This window comes from Cebus imitator, unplaced genomic scaffold (assembly GCF_001604975.1).
Source record: "Cebus imitator isolate Cc_AM_T3 unplaced genomic scaffold, Cebus_imitator-1.0 Scaffold83, whole genome shotgun sequence".
Taxonomy (NCBI): domain Eukaryota; kingdom Metazoa; phylum Chordata; class Mammalia; order Primates; family Cebidae; genus Cebus; species Cebus imitator.
In genome coordinates, this window is record NW_016107398.1 from 1,321,263 (window position 1) to 1,339,711 (window position 18,449).

The following is an 18,449-nucleotide window of genomic DNA, read 5'->3' on the forward strand; positions in this document are numbered from 1 at the left end:
GCATTTTTTTTACTTTTATTTCTAAATTATTTATCTGGTCACTTAATGACCCAGCACCAATAGAATAGATACTTTGTGCAAAAAATGAGGACAAACCTTCCACCTCCTTACACATTTTTGATAGAACATATAGATATACATTAATATATATCATGTATCATATAATGTTTACCTCCAAATCAGAATATTTTCATTCCATTTTTCCCAATAAAGAACATTCCTTGTGCTTTTTATTACCTCTATTGAAGTACAATTTCCATGCAACAAAATTCACCAATTTAAGTGTAAAGTTTAATGAATTTTGACAAATGTATTCAATCATATAACCCATACCACAATCAAAATACAAAATATTTCCTATTCCAAAAAGTTCCTTTGTAATCCCTCCCCTGACACCCTGACACCTGGCAACAACCACTAACCTGCTCTCACTATAATTTTGCCTTTTTCTAGAATTTCACATAATTGGAATTATATAGTTAATAGGTTTTGTGTCTGGCTCCTTTTACTTAGCATAATGCTTTTGAGATTCATTCATTTTGTTGCAAGTGTCAGTAATTTATTTCATTTTATTGCTGAATAGTATTCCCTTATATGTATTATATGACAAGTTGTTTATGCATTTATCATTGATGAACGTTTTGGTTGTTCCCAATTTTAGGCTATTATGATTAAAGCTACTATCAATATTTCATTTTTGTACATTTTTTGGATCCTATTCATATTTTATTTTTCTAATAGTTTTATTGAAGTGGCAGTTTATGTATCACGTTTACTCATATTAAGTGTATAATTCAGTGATTTTACTAAAATTATAGAGTTGTATAATCATGACTGCAATATAATTTAAAACATTTTCCATCTCACCAAGAAGATCCTTCATGTCCATTTACAGTCAATTTCCTTTCCCACCTATAGTCCCAAACAATCTCTCATCTATTTTCTAGGATTGTATTTTCTAAACATTGCATGTAAATAGAACCATAAACTAGGTGGTCTTTTGCCTCTGGCTTCTTACCCTTAGCATGGTGTTTTAAAGGTTCATTGTGGCACTCCTTCTTATTGCTTAATATATTGGCTGTTTCACTGTATCAATATGTTACATAATGTTTATTCATCAGTTTACAGACATTTGAATTGTTTCTACTTTTGGCTGGTTTGAATACTGCTGTTTTAAACATTTGTGTACAAGTATTTGTATGCACTCGTATTTTTATTATGTCTATTTTGGGTAGATACCTATGAGTGGAATGGTTGGGTCATATGGTAACTTAACATATGGCTATTTAAGAAACTGCTAAACTGTTTTCCAAAGTGGTTGCACCATTTTTCATTATCATCAGCAGTGTATGAAGATTCTAATTTCTGCACATCTTTGCCAATGCTTGCCTATCTATTACAGTTACAGCCTTTCTAGTACATTTGAAGTGGTATCTTATTGTGGTTTTAACTTGCATTTCCTAATGATGAATAGTGTTGAGCAGTTTTTCATATGCTTATTAATCATTCATATATCTTCTTTGGTAAAATCTCTATTCAAATCTAAAACCTAAAAATCCTAATTGTTTAATTAGGTTACTTGGCTTTTTATTATTGAGTGTCTTCATACTGGATGTAAGCCCTTTATTAAATAAATGATTTACAGATATTTTTCTCAATCTGTGGTTTCTCTTTTCATTTCCTTAAATGGTGCCTTTGAAGAAATTTTAATTTTGATGAAATCTAATTTATCAACTTTTCTCTTACAGATTACAATTTTAGTGTTATATATAATAAGTCTTTCCCTAACCTAAGGTCACGAAGATGTTCTCCTGTTTTCTTTAGAAGGTTTTATGTTTTCACTCTTATATCTAGCCCTATGATCTATTTTGAATTAATGTTTGTCTATGTTGTGAGGTAGGAGTGAGGTCTAAATCCATTTGTGTATGTGGATATTCAATTGTCCAAGCACCATTTCTTTAGACACTCTCATTTCCTCTATTGAATTGTTTTGGCACCTTTGCTAAAAATCAGTTGACCATAAATATAAGAGTTTATTTCTGTACTCAGTTCTGTTCCATTGATCTGTATGTCTGTTCTTTTGTGCCAGTACTAGAATGGTTTGATTACTGTGGTTTTATAAAAAATTTTAAAATCAGTGAATTAAGCCCTCCAACTTTGTTCTTTTAAAAGATTATTTTGAATATTCTAGATTCTTTGCATTTTTTATAAATTTTATCATAGGATGGTTATTCACATTGAGTGGGGGGATGTCTTCTGGATTTTTGATAGAGATTGTATTAAATTAATCTATTGCTCAGTTTGGGAGAATTGCCATTTTGGCAATATGAAATCTTCTAATCCATACACATGGAATATTTCTCTATTTAGCTCTTTGTTAATTTTTCTCAGTAATGTTTTGTAGTTTTCCATGTACAGATTTTCTACTTATTTTTTATTAAATTTATGCTGAAGTATTTTATGCTTTTCTATACTTCATGAAAAGAGTTTTTGCTTAATTCATTTCAGATTATTTATTACTGGTAGGTAGAAAATTCAGTTGATTTTTGTACATAAATATTTTATCCTATGACCTTGCTGAATTCCTTTATTGCTTCAAGTATTTTTTTGGTGGATTCTTTAGGATTTTCTAAATACAAGATCATGTCATACAAAAATAAAGACAGTTTTATTTATTCCTTTCCGATCTGAATGCATTTTTTCTTGCCTGATTGCATTTGCCATTGCTTTTCATTGTAATACCTTATGTACTTCTTTATTAAAGAATAAGAAAGTATTATTATAAATTAAAATGTAAACAGACTATGTATTATAGCTTAATTCTGATATATTAGTAAATTTATTTTTTCTTAATGTCAGTTTATAGTAAACACATACTGAACTGTCTTTTCATGATATAGGTGGTTTGAAGTTAAGTTTATGGCCTCAATCTTACCTATGTGTTTCAGAGATACAATGAGCAGTGAAAATTTGCCTCCTATAATGCACAGTTTAGAAGTTCTTCATTTGGGCTACAATGGAATTTGTAATTTGATCCAGCTACAACTTAACAGACTAAGAAATTTAAAATTCCTCTTTCTACAGGGTGAGTAAAAATACTGTTATTGTCTAAGTCATTATTTTTAAAAGCTGACTTATTATCATTCTGTTTTAATAAACAAAAGCATCAACATTTACTCAAAAAAATTCATAGACAAAAATATTTTAGTAATCACAAATGGGGTTTTCTTGGGTTACTTACATATTTTTAGAAACCATTTTTAAAGGTCAATGCAGTATTCAGAGAATATATAGAGTATTACATCATAATTTACTTGTATATTGTATTAAAAAGTAATAAAAAATAACCAGTGGGTAATTCACAAGTATTTATTAAACCCAGAACTGTGGTAAGAACTATGAAAGACATGGAAGTAGTATATTATTATAATTGTATATCATTGAAATCCTTGATCTAAGTAGTTTAAGATCTGTGGAGATGTACTGAGACAAAGATGAATTAAGTTCAGACTATGTATTATTAACTTAAGTACAATAGAAGTTCAGATAAAAGAGAAATTAAAAGATTAACTCCTCCACATGCATAGAGCTCTTTAAAGGAGTGATAGTATATAGATTGAAGGTGAGCATTACTGAGAGCTTTGCAAGCAGGGGGAAAAGGAAAAAAGTCGCAGGACATGACTGTGGTGTCTGTGGGCCAAAACTTGAAAAGGGACCAACCTGATGAGAGCAATGAATATGCACTTTTGTAAGAGAGTTGTAAATCTTCTAAACATTATCAACTTGATAAATAATGCTCAATTCAATATATGTGTTCATTTTATTTAATTTTAATTTAAATAAGCCTCATTATAGTAATTTTTTTATTAAAGTTCTGGGATACTTGTGCAGAATGTGCAGGTTTGTTACATAGCTATACATGTGCCATGGTGGTTTGCAGCACCCATCAACCCATCATCTGCATTAGGTATTTCTCCTAATGCTATTCCTTCCCTTGCCCCCTCAACCCCTGACAGGCCCTGGTGTCTGATGTTCCCCTCCCTATATCCATATGTTCTCATTTTTCAGCTCCCACTTATGAGTGAGAACATGTGGTGTTTGATTTTCTGTTCCTGTGTTAGTTTGTTGAGAATGATGGTTTCCAGCTTCATCCATGTCCCTGCAAAGAACATGAACTCATTTTTTTTAGGGCTACATAGTATTCCATGGTGTATATATGCCACATGTGCTTTATCCAGTCTAACATTAATGGGCATTTGGGTTGGTTCCAAGTCTTTGCTATTGTGAATAGTGCTGCAATAAACATATGTGTGCATGTGTCCTTATAGTAGAATTATTTATAATCCTTTTGGTATATACCCAGTAATGGGATTCCTGGGTCAAATGATATTTCTGATTCTAGATCCTTGAGGAATTGCCACACTGTCTTCCCCGTGGTTGAACTAATTTACACTCCCATCAACAATTGGCAGTTTTTTAAATTTTGTAGAATAGTGAAAATTTGAGGATGAAAATACAGAGTTGGACCAAAGTATGGGAAGCCAAGCAGAGAAATTTGTACAGGATGTAGTCAATAATAGGTAGGAGCTTGAGACTTTTAGAAAAGTAGCATGAGAAAATACAGGGCTTGGGACATTTAGTCTAACAATAATTTTTAATGGCATAGGAGAAAGGCAGGGAGATCCATCAGTAAGACATGTGGAGAGGTACTGAGGTAGTTGATCTGAGTATAGTAACTTCTAAAAGACAGGCTTTTCTAGACCATATTTTTAAAAATTTGAATGCATCTTTTTATATATCAAAAGCACTTGTGATTTGGATCAAGAATCTGGAGACTTGGCCTTAAAAACAAGAAATTCAGCACAATGTCAGATCTTTTTTAAAAAAAAAAAATTATTTTAGATTCAAGGGGTATATGTGTAAGTTTGTTAACATGGTTTATGTACTGGTGTGAATTGAGCTGCTAGTGTACCCATTACCCAAATAATGAATATAGTATCCAATAGGTAATTTTTCAACTCTCACCCCTTCTCCCATTCTCTCCCTTTTTGTAGTGTACTTATTGTTGGTGTGTACTTACTGTGTATTTATTGTTTAGCTCCTAAGTGTAGGAGATAGAAAAATTTAATTTTCTGTTTCTGAGTTAGTTCACTGAGGGTAATGGCCTCCAGCTCCATCCAGGTTGCTGCAGAGGCCATGATTCCATTCTTTTTTATGGCTGTGACAGATTGGTTTTTGTTTTTGTGTTTTATTGGTTCGTGTTTATTTTTTGAGAAAGGGTCTCTATCACCCAGGCTGAAGTGCATTGGCACAATCATAGCTCACTACTGCAGCCTCAACCTCCAGAGCTCAAGTGATCCTCCCACCTCAGCCTCCTGAGTAGTTGGGACTACAGGCTTGTGCCACCATGCCTGGCTAATTTTTTAATTTTAATTTTAATTTTTTCTGTAGATATGGGGGTCTCAATTTGATGCCCAGGCTAGTCTCAAACTCCTGGCCTTAAGAGATCATTTCACCTCAGCTTCCCAAAGTGGTGGGTTTACAGGCATGAGCCACCACTTCCTGCCTAGATCTTTTAAAAGATACACTGACATACAAAAAAGCAGACAACCTAACCTTGGAAGGTCTATTTTAATCTAATAATGTAAAGGAGGAGTGTGTTCTGATGCTATGGCTAGCATGGCAAATTAGAGTAGGGCAGCCTTATGCAGGAAGTGAGGCAGTTTACTCTGACAACACCTGCCATTTATGTCTACATAGATTGTCATATTTAATCTTCACAGCAACCCTACATGGTAAGGATTGTTATATATATTTTACAAAAAAAAGTGACATTCAGTGAGGTTTAATAATTTGCCAGGTTAGCACCAGTGTGTATTATGGTACAAAGTCAAACGTAGATCTACCTCCAAAGCACATGCAGTTTCTACCCAGGTTGAGTGACATAATAAGGGCATAGACTAGATGCTGTCAGTGTGAGTGTTAAGAGGTGAGTCCAAAAGGCAGTTTAAAAGGAGGAAATGTTAGGATTTAGTGACTAATTAGATATAAAAGAAGGAGAAAAATTGTCCAAGATGTTTTTATAATTTCATTAGGAGATTGAGCAAGAGGAGGTACTAAAGCTAAAGTCATTGGGAAATGTTGATCATTTGGGAGAAGAGAAAGCTCAGTTTGTGTGGTAACAATTTTGATGCATTAAAAACAGAAACTTTCAAGCAATAATACTGGACTAAAAATACATTATTTTAGAATGATCACAATAGAAGTGACAGGTGAAGTCATAAATGTATGTGATTACTTAGGAAGTAAGTACAGAGAAAGGAGAATGAAAGGCTGAAAAGAGCTTCGAAGACATTCTACCTCTTTCTCTATATCTTCACCAACATTTATTATTGTCTGTCTTTTGGATAAAAGCCATTTTAACTGGGGTGGGATGAAATCTCCTTTGTATTTCTCTTATGATTAGAAATGTTGGGCATTTTTCCATATACCTGTTGGTCATTTGTCTTCTTTTGAGAAGTGTCTATGCAGACCTTTTTCCTACTGAGTTGTCTGGGCTTTTTATATATTCTGGTTATTAATCCCTTGTTAGATGGGTAGCTTACAAATATTTTCTCCCATTCTGTGAGCTATCTCTTCACTTTGTTGCTTCCTTTGCTGTGCATGAGCTTTTTAGCTTGATGCAATCCCATTTGTCCATTTTTGCTTTGGTTGCCTGTGTTTTTGAGGTATTACACAAGAAATCTTTGTCAAGTCCAATGTCCTAGAAAGTTTCCCTAATGCTTTCTTCTGGAAGTTTCATAGTTTGAGGTTTTAGATTTAAGTTTCTAATCCATTTTGATTTGACTTTTGTATATGATGAGAGATAGGTCTCAAGTTTCATTTCTTCTGCATATGGATATCCAGTTTTCCCAGCACCATTTATTGAAGAGACTGTTTTTTCCCCAATGTATGTTCTTAGCACCTTTGTTAAAAATTCGTTGACTGTATATGTGTGGATTTATTTCGGGGTTCTCTATTCTGTTCCATTGGTCTATGTGTCTGTCTTTATGCCAGTTGTTATAAGGACACTAGTCATATTGAGTTAACGCTCACCCCAATGACCTCATTTAACCTTAATTATCTTTTTAAAGACTCTGTCTCCAAATACAGTCACATTTAGAGGTACTTAGAGGTTAGGATTTTCACATGTGAATTTGAGGGGACACAATTCAGCCCGTAATAATCAAGGAGAGTGAACATTGAATGAAACGTAGTATGGCGTACTAGAAAGAGCATTGAGCTTAAAATGTAAAAGGTCTAAGGTAGGTCTGGTATTGCCATTTTCATGTCTTTGAGAAATCCACTTAATTTCTCTGACCCTCAATTTTCTGATTAGAAAAAAGAGATATTAATATTTCCTCTGCAGTATTTTGAGGCTCTAATAGAAAATACTGTAAATATAAAAGCATTTTGTAAATTGAAGAGTCCTCATGTAAGTTATCATTAATATTTATATAGCTATTGATAGCTACAATAGAGAGAAATCATAGTTTATAAATAAGGGTTTAGGGTTTTAAAGAATTAAACCCTAATGTGTTTAATATGGTCACAGTACCAAAATATGAGAAAGAACAGCATAATTAATGTGTATTCTTCTAACATAATATAACAAATAAGTTTATTTTAAGAAATAATTATACTATTATACCTATTTGAATAATCAATATATTCAGGAAGCATATCTTTTGCAGCACTTTTATATATCTACTTTTGTCAATACCAACTTTTAATACTTAATTACTGAACAGATATTAAATTAAGTACACTGTGTATATCACATCCTGATCTTTCAAACACAAATGAGAAATTTTAGCAAATATTATTTTATGATGATGCCACCTTCCTGAGAATTACATTTCAATTTCTCTTTGGAAATAAGTTTCTTGAATCCCTTACTGCTTTTGAAAAATCATCTGATTAAAAATTATTTAAATGAAAGTAGATATCCTTTAATTCAGGAAGTTTGGGCTCACCTCATATATCATGACTTATCTCTTTTTAGGTAATGAAATCAGTCAAGTTGAAGGGCTTGACAACTTAGTAGTCCTTCAGGAATTGGTAGTGGACCATAACCGTATCCGAGCATTTAATGACAGTGCTTTTGCCAAACCGAGTTCTTTGTTGGCACTTCACTTGGAAGAAAACAGACTACGAGAGCTGGGCAAATTACAATCTTTGGTAAAACTAGAGAAACTCTTCCTAGGATACAATAAAATCCAGGTAACATTGTTACTTTTTATTATGGGATTTACAAGCTTTAATATCTTTGACTTCTGAATATAAAGCTTCTGAACACACCAATGAAAATACTGCTAGTATGTTGTTTATCATTTATATACCATCTATATTTCAAGGCATAGAAATAGTCTGTGATGCAGAAATGTCCACCCTGCTTCTAGACAAAACTGGACAAACCCACATACACAAACTCATTAACAAAGGTTCTAAATGTTCTAAGCTTTCCTCATCAGTCCTCTCTGAGAGCTCTCATTTGTTCCTTGACTGCTCTTGGTCCAAGTTGTTTCTGAATCTCGATTCCAGACTTCCTTTGGCTCTTTAAACTTGTCATATGTACTTGTTCTACCTGGCATTTGAATCAACTCCTGATAATAGATTTTGACTTGGCTTTAATATTATATCTTTCCCCACTCAAGGCTTTCTTAGATAGATTCCTGCCTTAGTTTTACCTGCTCTGAATTTAACCTGTTACTTTTAGGCCACTGCACAGATAAGAGTTGAAGACATAACCTTATACGGCTCTCACATGTCTCTCAGAATTTCTGTAGTGGTCTGTTAGCTCTTCTTTTACCAACTTTTCTACTTCTTCCCATACCTCTAAAATAGCCTCAAAGACGAACTGAACTGTGGACTATCTGCTAAGGGCAGTGACCAACTCTATCTTGTCCACATTTATATCGGTATATAGCATAGTACTTGGTACTTAATAGATACTCCATTAATATTTGTTTGTGGTTCTATTTGCTATAGAGTTCAGGAAGCCTTTTCTGAGGCTGATTTTTTTAAAAGCCCTGGACAAAGTTAGAAGGAAATCATGAGCCATGCCCCTTTCTACATAGTGACTAGGGAATGACGTACAGATAAAAATAGTATACAACTAATTTATACAGATTCAGACATTCATCTGGAAAAAGCCTGCCAAAACTGGAGATGATTCTTCCTAAGCTTTACCCAGAAGAAATCTAAACAAGGAAAATTGCCCTACTCTGGAGAATCTTTCCAGTGATAGCAACTGAGCTAACAGAAAAGATTGTCAAATTAGACTTAACACTCATCAGATATGTAGTATCAAACTTTACAAATAATTTCAGGGACACACAGGGCCCAGGACATGCTTAGTGCCTTCTCAGGACCTTCCTTCCCACATCACACACACCACTGAGCTTAGAATAAAAGATGAGATCTTCAAGTGAGATTCCATGAGGTGATCTAATGCAGAGGGGAGTGTTTCATTTATTAAACATCTCCATTTTAAACTTGAAATTATGTGACATTTTATAGGGATCCATGCCTTATAATTCTATAGATTCTAGGTTTATTTATTATAGGTAGTCTTTAACCAAGGAGATGTGCTAAGAGAATAACATAAATGAGGACCTTCTTCCTAGCAAGTATCATTGCTTTATTTGACAGGATGTCCAGTTACCAGCATGCTTACAAGGAGATTAGACCTGGTCACCTGCTTTTCCGCAGGAGTGTCCCTGCTCTACCTGTGTACCCCTCTATCCCTCTTAAGTGAATGAATGGCTAGAGATCAGCTGGTGTAACAGCTATACTTAGTCAAACTTATTTATTATCAAAATCTAATATATATAAATGACAACTTATATGAGAGATTCTACATATTATTGAATGAGCATTATTGATTATTTAATGCCCAACCATTCTTTGTTTATTTTTATCCTTAAAATGTTATTTTCCATTGAATTTAGCTCGGTAATTGTGCCATTAAGCTTATTCTAATCATTAATATTATAGTACCTTAATGTGACCATGCATTTAGCTGGGGAAAAAATGAAGTCAGATTCTACTGAAAACATATTGTCTTCAAACTTCTGAACTCTCACTTCAAATTTTATTTTTGAGAGAGATTCTGTCTATACCAACATGGGCAGGCTGATAGCAGCATTAATTTCCACAAAGGGGCAATCAGATTGCAAACTTTGGATTGATAAAGATTGATGGAAAGGAGAAAGCCTAAAAAAATTAGCAAAGGAGCAATATTTCAAGTGAAGGTATATGCAGCCCCTCACTGACCTACTTTAATATCCTTCGAAGCTATATCCTTGACAAAATATAATACATATCCTTGATTCTGGTGCAATGCTTTTTACTTAGCCATCCTGTCCAACAATGTAGATTTAGCAGATTGTTGTCTATAGTCTTGCTTCTAAAGGAAGAATCACAGAAACACAATTGAAAGATTAGTTATTTAATTCACCTTTATAGTCCCGTTTGATCCCTGTGTCTAAATGATTCCCCTACCTGGCATGCGGCTACTGTGTCTACTTTTAAACATATAACTAATCACCTGAAACTGAAAATTACCCCAAGAATAGTCTGTTGCTATTTCTTGTCCTCAATGAAGACACCAATCTAGGCACGACCATTATATGACTGCCTTAAGTGCTTATGCTGACACTGTAACACCCATTGGTATCCTGGTTAATGTTTAACAACTGGCTCTCTAAGAACAAAAAACAAATCCCTGATTAGTGACATTTACCAATTTCTGTAGTAGAATTTCTTCTATCGTAGCCAATTTCAAGCTAACATGCCATCCCACAAAATCCCTAAAAATTGCCAATTGACTCTTTGTGAGCCAGTAGTGGCACACTACTGTAAAAAAAAAATGCTGTATATTAAAAATGGGAAGCCATCAGCCCTCTCCCCCCAATTATGGACATATGAGTTTCCTTGATGTCTCTTTAAAAGTTCATGCTATCATTATCTTCTACAAATTTAATAGTCTATTTCCCATACTAACATTTTCTGTGAAAAACAGACATTAGGAATATTTCACTAGTGACTACTGTTATATTCGGTTTAATTTGAGAAAATAATGTAAGACTTTTCAAATGTCTGTGATTACCATCAGGCTTTGATTCCACAGATAGAAACTGCCTGTGGGTAAAAATGCACAATATTTCTATAAATTTAAAGATTTTTCAAAGCTCTCCTTTATGATACTTCCAAAATCAAAGTAGTAAAGATCAGTCATTTTAAAAATCAAACACACTTCCAAATGATCTAAAATAGATAAATATTTTTACAGTTACTAGAAGAATTTGCTATATGTCCACTTGTAATTCCACAAAGGAATATAATCATGTCAATAACTTTGTTATGTTACCTGAACTAGCAACAACCTTAGACTGAGCTTGTTGGCTAAAGTTTGTCAGAAATAGCATTTTAGAAATAATTTTGCAAAAACTAAAATGTATTTGCAAACTTCACCAATGTTAAATGGAAGCTAATAAATAATGCTGTGCAGTAGGGAAGGCAAATTGTTTAACATGAGAAATTGTTTTTCAGCTTTATATACTCCCAGAAAGTATATCAGGATGCAGTTCGCTCAGTATCACACATTCCTTTTTTTTTTTAAGGTAGTGTAATTAATTAATTATGTACCTTTAAAACTTTTAGATTCTATTCACCTTTTCCACACTTCTTGGTCAATACACTGGAGGAATTAACCAAATATAGTCTGAGTCCTAGAATAAATCATAATTCTGAGAAAAAATTTGGTCTTTTCTTACAAGTGCTGCTATATAGCCAGTTTTCCATGTTAGACTGTTATCTTTGCCAGTCATGTATTTGAATTCTACAGTACACAGATCTGCCTTTATTTAAGAATACAGAATACTGTTACTCAAACTCGCTTCAGAGAATTCAATCATGAGCTAGCTTCAATCTAATACTTACATATAATTACTTCAAATTAGTCTATATTTGAAGATGTTGAGTCTAATCAAATAATAACTTTTGAATAGGATATCACAGAACTGGAAAAACTTGATGTTATCCCTTCTCTCAGAGAGCTTACAGTGTATGGCAATCCAGTGAGTATGTTACTATTCTAATTTATTAGCTAATTTACTGGCAGTTGTATAAAATTTATATTTATATGGTCTGAGAAAGGGATTTAATTTTATGTTTCTGTATGCATAGCCAGTTATCCCAGCCCCAATTAATTGATTTCTTCCAACTGATTACAGTGTAAACTGTCATTGTCATGGATTAACAAGAAAGTCTGCTTCAGGTTTCCACATTGTAATTCTTGACCTATTTTTCTATCCCTGTGCCAATATTTTTATTTTTATTATTTTTTTTATTTTTACTTTTTTGTTTCAATGCCCATATTTGACTGGTCATATTAGAGACACGGTAGCAAAATTGATTACTTTTCTTTTTTTTCAATATCACTACAATCTTTTTTTTAATTGTACTTTAGGTTCTGGGGTACATGTGCAGATCATGCAGGACTGTTGCATAGGTACATACATGGCAATGTGATTTGCTGCCTCCATCCCCCTGTCACCTGCATCTGGCATTTCTCCCCATGTTATGCCTCCCTGACCTCCTTACTCCTCCGATGTCCCTCCCTTGGCCCCTGACAACAGACCCCAGTGTATGATGCTCCCTTCCCAGTGTCCATGTGTTCTCATTGTTCCAACACCCGCCTATGAGTGAGAACATGCGGTGTTTGATTTTCTGTTCTTGTGTCAGTTTGCTGAGAATGATGGTTTCCAGATTCATCCATGTCCCTACAAAGGACACAACTTCATCATTTTTTATGGCTGCATCATATTCCATGGTGTATATGTGCCACATTTTCCTTGTCCAGTCTATCATTGATGGACATTTGGGTTGGTTCCAGGTCTTTGCTATTGTAAACAGTACTGGTATGAACATACGTGTGCATGTGTCTTTTTAATAGAATGATTTATAATCTTTTGGGTATATACCCAGTAATGGGATTGCTGAGTCAAATGGAATTTCTATTTCTAGGTCCTTGAGGAAGCGCCACACTGTCTTCCACAATGGTTGAACTAATTTACACTCCCACCAACAGTGTAAAAGTATTCCTATTTCTCCATGTCCTCTCCAGCATCTGTTGTCTCCAGATTTTTTAATGATTGCCATTCTAACTGGCATGAGGTGGTACCTCAGTATAGTTTTGATTTGCATTTCTCTAATAATCAGTGATGATGAGCATTTTTTTCATATGTTTGTTGGCCTCATGTAAGTCTTCTTTTGAAAAGTGGCTGTTCATATCTTTTGCCCACTTTTGGATGGATTTGTTTTTTTCTTGTAAATCAGTTTTAGTTCTTTGTAGATTCTGGATGTTAGCCCTTTGTCAGATGTGTAGATTGCAAAAAATTTTTCCCATTCTGTTGGTTGCCAGTTCACTCTAATGATTGTTTCTTTTGCTGTACAGAAGCTCTGGAGTTTAATTAGGTCCCATTTGTCTATTTTGGCTTTTGTTGCCCATGCTTTTGGTGTTTTAGTCATAAAGTCCTGGCCTATGCCTATGTCCTGAATGGTTTTGCCTGTTTTCTTCTAGGGCTTTTATGGTGTTAGGTCTTATGTTTAAGTCTTTAATCCATCTGGAGTTAATTTTCATGTAAAGTGTCAGAAAGGGGTCCAGTTTCTGCTTTCCACACACTGCTAGCCAGTTTTCCCAACACTATTTATTAAACAGGGAATCCTTTCTCCATTGCTTGTATTTGTCAGATTTGTCAAAGATCATATGGTTGTAGATGTGTGGTGTTGCCTCCACAGCCTCTGTTCTGTTCCATTGGTCTATATCTCTGTTTGGTACTGGTACCATGCTGTTTTGATTACTGTAGCCTTGTAGTATAGCTTGAAACCTGGTAGCATGATGCCTCCAGCTTTATTCTTTTTGCTTAGGATTGTCTTAAGTATGCAGGCCCTCTTTTGGTTCCATACGAAGTTTAAGGTGGTTTTTTTCCAGTTCTGTGAAGAAGGTCCTCAGTAGCTTGATGGGGATAGCATTGAATTCATAAATTACTTTGGGCAGTATGGCCATTTTCACGATATTGATTCTTCCTAATCATGAGCATAGAATGTTTTTCCATCTGTTTATGTTTTCTCTTATTTCCTTGAGCAGTGGTTTGTAGTTCTCCTTGAAGAGGTCCTTCACATCCTTTGTTAGTTGTATTCCTAGGTATTTTATTCTCTTTGTAGCAATTTTGAATGGGAGCTTGCTCATGATTTGGCTTTCTGTTAGGCTGTTATTGGTGTATAGAAATGCTTGTGATTTCTGCACGTTGATTTTGTATCCTGAGACTTTGCTGAAGTTGCTTATCAGTTTAAGGAGATTTTAGACTGAGATGATAGGGTCTTCTAAATATACAATCATGTCATCTGCAAATAGAGACAACTTGACTTCCTCCTTTCCTAATTGAATACACCTAATTTTTTTTTTCTTGCCTAATTGCTCTGGCTAGAACTTCCAATACTATATTGAATAGGAGGGGTGAGACAGGGCATCCTTGTCTAGTGCCGGATTTCACAGGGAATGCTTCCAGTTTTTGTCAATTCAGTATGATATTGGCTGTAGGTTTGTTGTAAATAGCTTTTATTGTTTTGAGCTTCCTTTGATACCTAGTTTATTGAGAGTTTTTAGCATAAAGGGCTGTTGAATTTTGTTGAAGGCCTTCTCTGCATCTATTGAGATAATCATGTGGTTTTTGTCTTGGTTCTGTTTATGTGGTGGATTATGTTTATAGATTTGCATATGTTGAACCAGCCTTGCTTTCCTGGAATGAAGCTTACTTGATCATGATGTATAAGCTTTTTGATGTGCTGTTGCAATTGGTTTTCCAGTAGTTTATTGAAGATTTTTGCATCTATGTTCATCATGGATATTGGCCTGAGGTTTTCTTTTTTTGTGGAGTCTCTGCTGGGTTTTGGTATCAGGATGATGTTGGTCTCATAAAATGATTTGGGGCACGTGGCGCAGTGGCTCACCCTATACTCCCAGCACTTTGGGTAGCCGAGGGGGGTGGGTCACCAGGTCAAGAAATCGAGACCATCCTGGTCAATATGGTGAAACCCTGTCTCTACTAAAAAATAAAAAAAATTAGCTAGGCATGGTGGCATACGCCTGTAGTCCCAGCTACTCGGGAGGCTAAGGCAGGAGAATTGCTTGAACCCAGGAGGCGGAGGTTGCAGTGAGCCAAGATCGTGCCATTGTACTCCAACCTGGGGAACAAGAGTGAAACTCCATCTCAAAAAAAAAAAAATGATTTAGGAAGGATTCCCTCTTTTTGTCTTGTTTTGGAATCGTTTCAGAAGGAATGGAACCAGCTCCTCTTTGTATGTCTGGTAGCATTCAGCTGTGAACCGGTCTGGATCTGGACTTTTCTTGCTTGGCAGGCTATGAATTGCTGCCTCAACTTCAGCCCTTGTTTTTGGTCTATTCAAGGTTTCAAATTCTGCCTGTTTTAGGTTTGGGAGGGTGCAAGTGTCCAGGAATTTATCCATTTCTTCCAGGTTTATTAGTTTGTGTGCATAGAGTTGTTTGTAATAATCTCTGATGATGGTTTGAATTTCTGTGGAATCTGTGGTGATATCCCCTTTATCGTTTTTTATTGCATCAATTTGGTTATTCTCTCTTTTCTTTTTTATTAATCTTGCTAGAGGTCTATTTTGTTGATCTTCTCCAAAAACCAGCTCCTGGATTTTTGATTTTTTGAAGGGTTTTTTGTGTCTCTATCTCCTTCAGTTCTGCTCTGATCTTAGCTATTTCTTGTCTTCTGCTAGCTTTTGAGTTTTTTTGATCTTGTTCCTCTAGCTCTTTCAATTTTGATGATAGGGTGTCAATTTTAGATCTTTCCTTGCTTCTGATGTGGGCATTTATTGCTATAAATTTCCCTCTAGACACTGCTTTAAATGTGTCCCAGAGATTCTGGTACGTTGTATCTTCATTCTTGTTGGTTTCAAAGAACATCTTTATTTCTGCCTTCATTTCATTGTTTATCCAGTCGACATTCAGGAGCCAGTTGTTCAGTTTCCATGAAGCTGTGTGGTTCTGAGTTAGTTTCTTAATTCTGAGTTCTAATTTGATTGCCCTGTGGTCTGAGAGACTATTTGTTATGATTTCCATTCTTTTACATTTGCCGAGGAGTGATTTACTTCCAATTATGTGGTCAATTTTAGAGTAGGTGCCATGCAGTGCAGAGAAGAATGTATATTCTGTGGATTTGAGGTGAAGATTTCTGTAGATATTAGGTCCACTTGGTCCAGATCTGAGTTCAAGTCCTGGATATCCTTGTTAATTTTCTGTCTCGTCGATCTGTCCAACATTGACAGTGGAGTGTTAAAGTTTCCCACTATTATTGTGTGGGAGTCTAAGTCTCTTTGTAGGTCGTTAGTAATTTGCATTATGTACCTGGGTGCTCCTGTATTGCGTGTGTATATAGTAAGGATCATTTTCTTGATGCATTGATCCTTTTACCATTATGTAATGCCCTTCCTTGTCTCTTTTGAACTTTGTTGGTTTAAAGTCCATTTTATAAGAGACTCAGATTGCAACTCCTGCTTATTTTGCTCTCCATTTGCTTGATAAATCTTCCTCCCCCACTTTATTTTGAGCCTATGTGTGTCCTAGCACGTGAGATGGGTTTCCTGAGTACAGCACACTGATGGGTTTTGACTTTTTATCCAATTTGCCAGGCTGTGTCTTTTGATTGGGGCATTTAGCCCATTTATATCTAAGATTACTATTGTTATTTGTGAATTTGATCCTGCTATTTGGATGCTAGCTGGATGTTTTGCCCATTAGTTGATGCATTTTTTTCATTGTGTCAATGGTCTTTACCATTAGTATGTTTTTGGAGTGGCTGGTACTGGTTGTTCCTTTCCTTGTTTAGTGCTTCTTTCAGGAGCTCTTGTAAGGCAGGCCTGGTGGTGACAAAATCTCTCAGCAATTGCTTGTCCATTAAGGATTTTCTTTCTCCTTCACTTATAAAGCTTAGTTTGGCTGGAAATGAAATTCTAGGTTGAAAGTTCTTTTCTTTATGGATGTTGAATATTGGCCCCCACTCTCTTCTGGCTTGTAGGGTTTCTGTGGAGAGATGCACTGTGAGTCTGATGGGCTTCCCTTTGTGGGCAACCTGACCTTTCTCTCTGGCTGCCCTTAGCAATTTTTCCTTCATTTCAACCCTGGTGAATCTGACAATTATGTGCCTTGGGGTTGCTCTTCTTGAGGAATATTTTTGTGGTGTTCTCTGTGTTTCCTGAACTTGAATGGTGGCCTGGCTTCCATTCTAGTTTGGGGAAGTTCTCCTGGATAATATCCTGAAGAGTGTTTTCCAGCTTGGATTCATTCTCTCCATCACATTCAGGTATACCTATCAAACGTAGATTAGGTCTTTTCACATAATTCCATATTTCTTGGAGGCTTTGTTCATTTCTTTTCACTCCTTTTTCTCTATTCTTGCCTTCTCATTTCATTTCATTGAGCTGATCTTCAATCTCTGATATCCTTTCTTCACCTTGGTCAATTCAGCTATTGAAACTTGTGTATGCTTTGTGAAGTTCTCGTGATGTGTTTTTCAGCTCCATCAAGTCATTTATATTTATCTCTAAGCTGTTTATTCAAGTTAGCATCTCATCCAACCTTTTTTCTAGGTTCTTAGTTTCTTTGCATTGGGTTAGCACGTGTTCTTTTAGCTCTGAGAAGTTTGTTATTACCCACCTTCTGAAGCCTGTTTCTGTTGATGCATCAGATTCATTCTCCATCTATCTTTGGATGAGGAGAGGTGTTCTGGTTTTTGGTGTTTTCATACTCTTTGCGCTGGTTTCTTCCCATCTTAGTGGCTTTATCTACCCGTGATCTTTGTAGCTGGTGACTTTTGGATGGTGTCTCTGAGTGGACGTTATTTTTGTTGATGATGAAGTTATTTCTTTCTGTTTCTTAGTTTTCCTTCTAACAGTCAGGTCCCTCTGGTGCAGGACCGCTGGAGGTCCACTACAGACCCTGCTTGCCTGGGGACTACCTGTGGAGGCTGCAGAACAGTAAGGGTTGCTGCCAGTTTCTTCTTCTGTTATCTTCATCCCAGAAGGGTACCTGCCAGATGTCAGCCTGAGCTCTCCTGTATGTCTCTTTGTGTATATGGGGGTCAGGGAGCTGCTTGTGGAGACAGTCTGTCCCTTCTAGGAGCTCAAGTGCTGTGCTGAGAGCTCCATTTTTCCCTGCAGAGATGCTGGGCAGGTACTTTTAAGTCTGCTGCTGCAGAACTCATAACCACCTCTTTTCCCAGGTGCTCTGTCCTAGGAAGTTTGGTTTTATAAGTTCCTGTTGTGCTGCTGCCTTTTTTCATAAATGCCCTGCCCTGCCTGCCCCGCACGGAGTAGTC

At 35.5% G+C, this 18,449-nt stretch overlaps 2 protein-coding genes across 2 annotated transcripts in view; one reads left to right on the forward strand and one right to left on the reverse strand.

Moving 5' to 3' along the window:
• The window catches only part of RTN1 (reticulon 1), a 470,076-nt gene that overhangs the window by 397,068 nt on the left and 54,559 nt on the right, over window positions 1-18,449 (reverse strand). The window lies entirely within an intron of this gene.
• Window positions 1-18,449, forward strand: part of LRRC9 (leucine rich repeat containing 9) — a 131,565-nt gene that overhangs the window by 83,413 nt on the left and 29,703 nt on the right. The window contains exons 28-30 of the mRNA XM_037740475.1: window positions 2,949-3,085; window positions 8,045-8,262; window positions 12,054-12,122. Of these exons, the coding sequence (XP_037596403.1) occupies window positions 2,949-3,085; window positions 8,045-8,262; window positions 12,054-12,122 (424 nt within the window). The remainder of the gene's footprint in view (window positions 1-2,948; window positions 3,086-8,044; window positions 8,263-12,053; window positions 12,123-18,449) is intronic.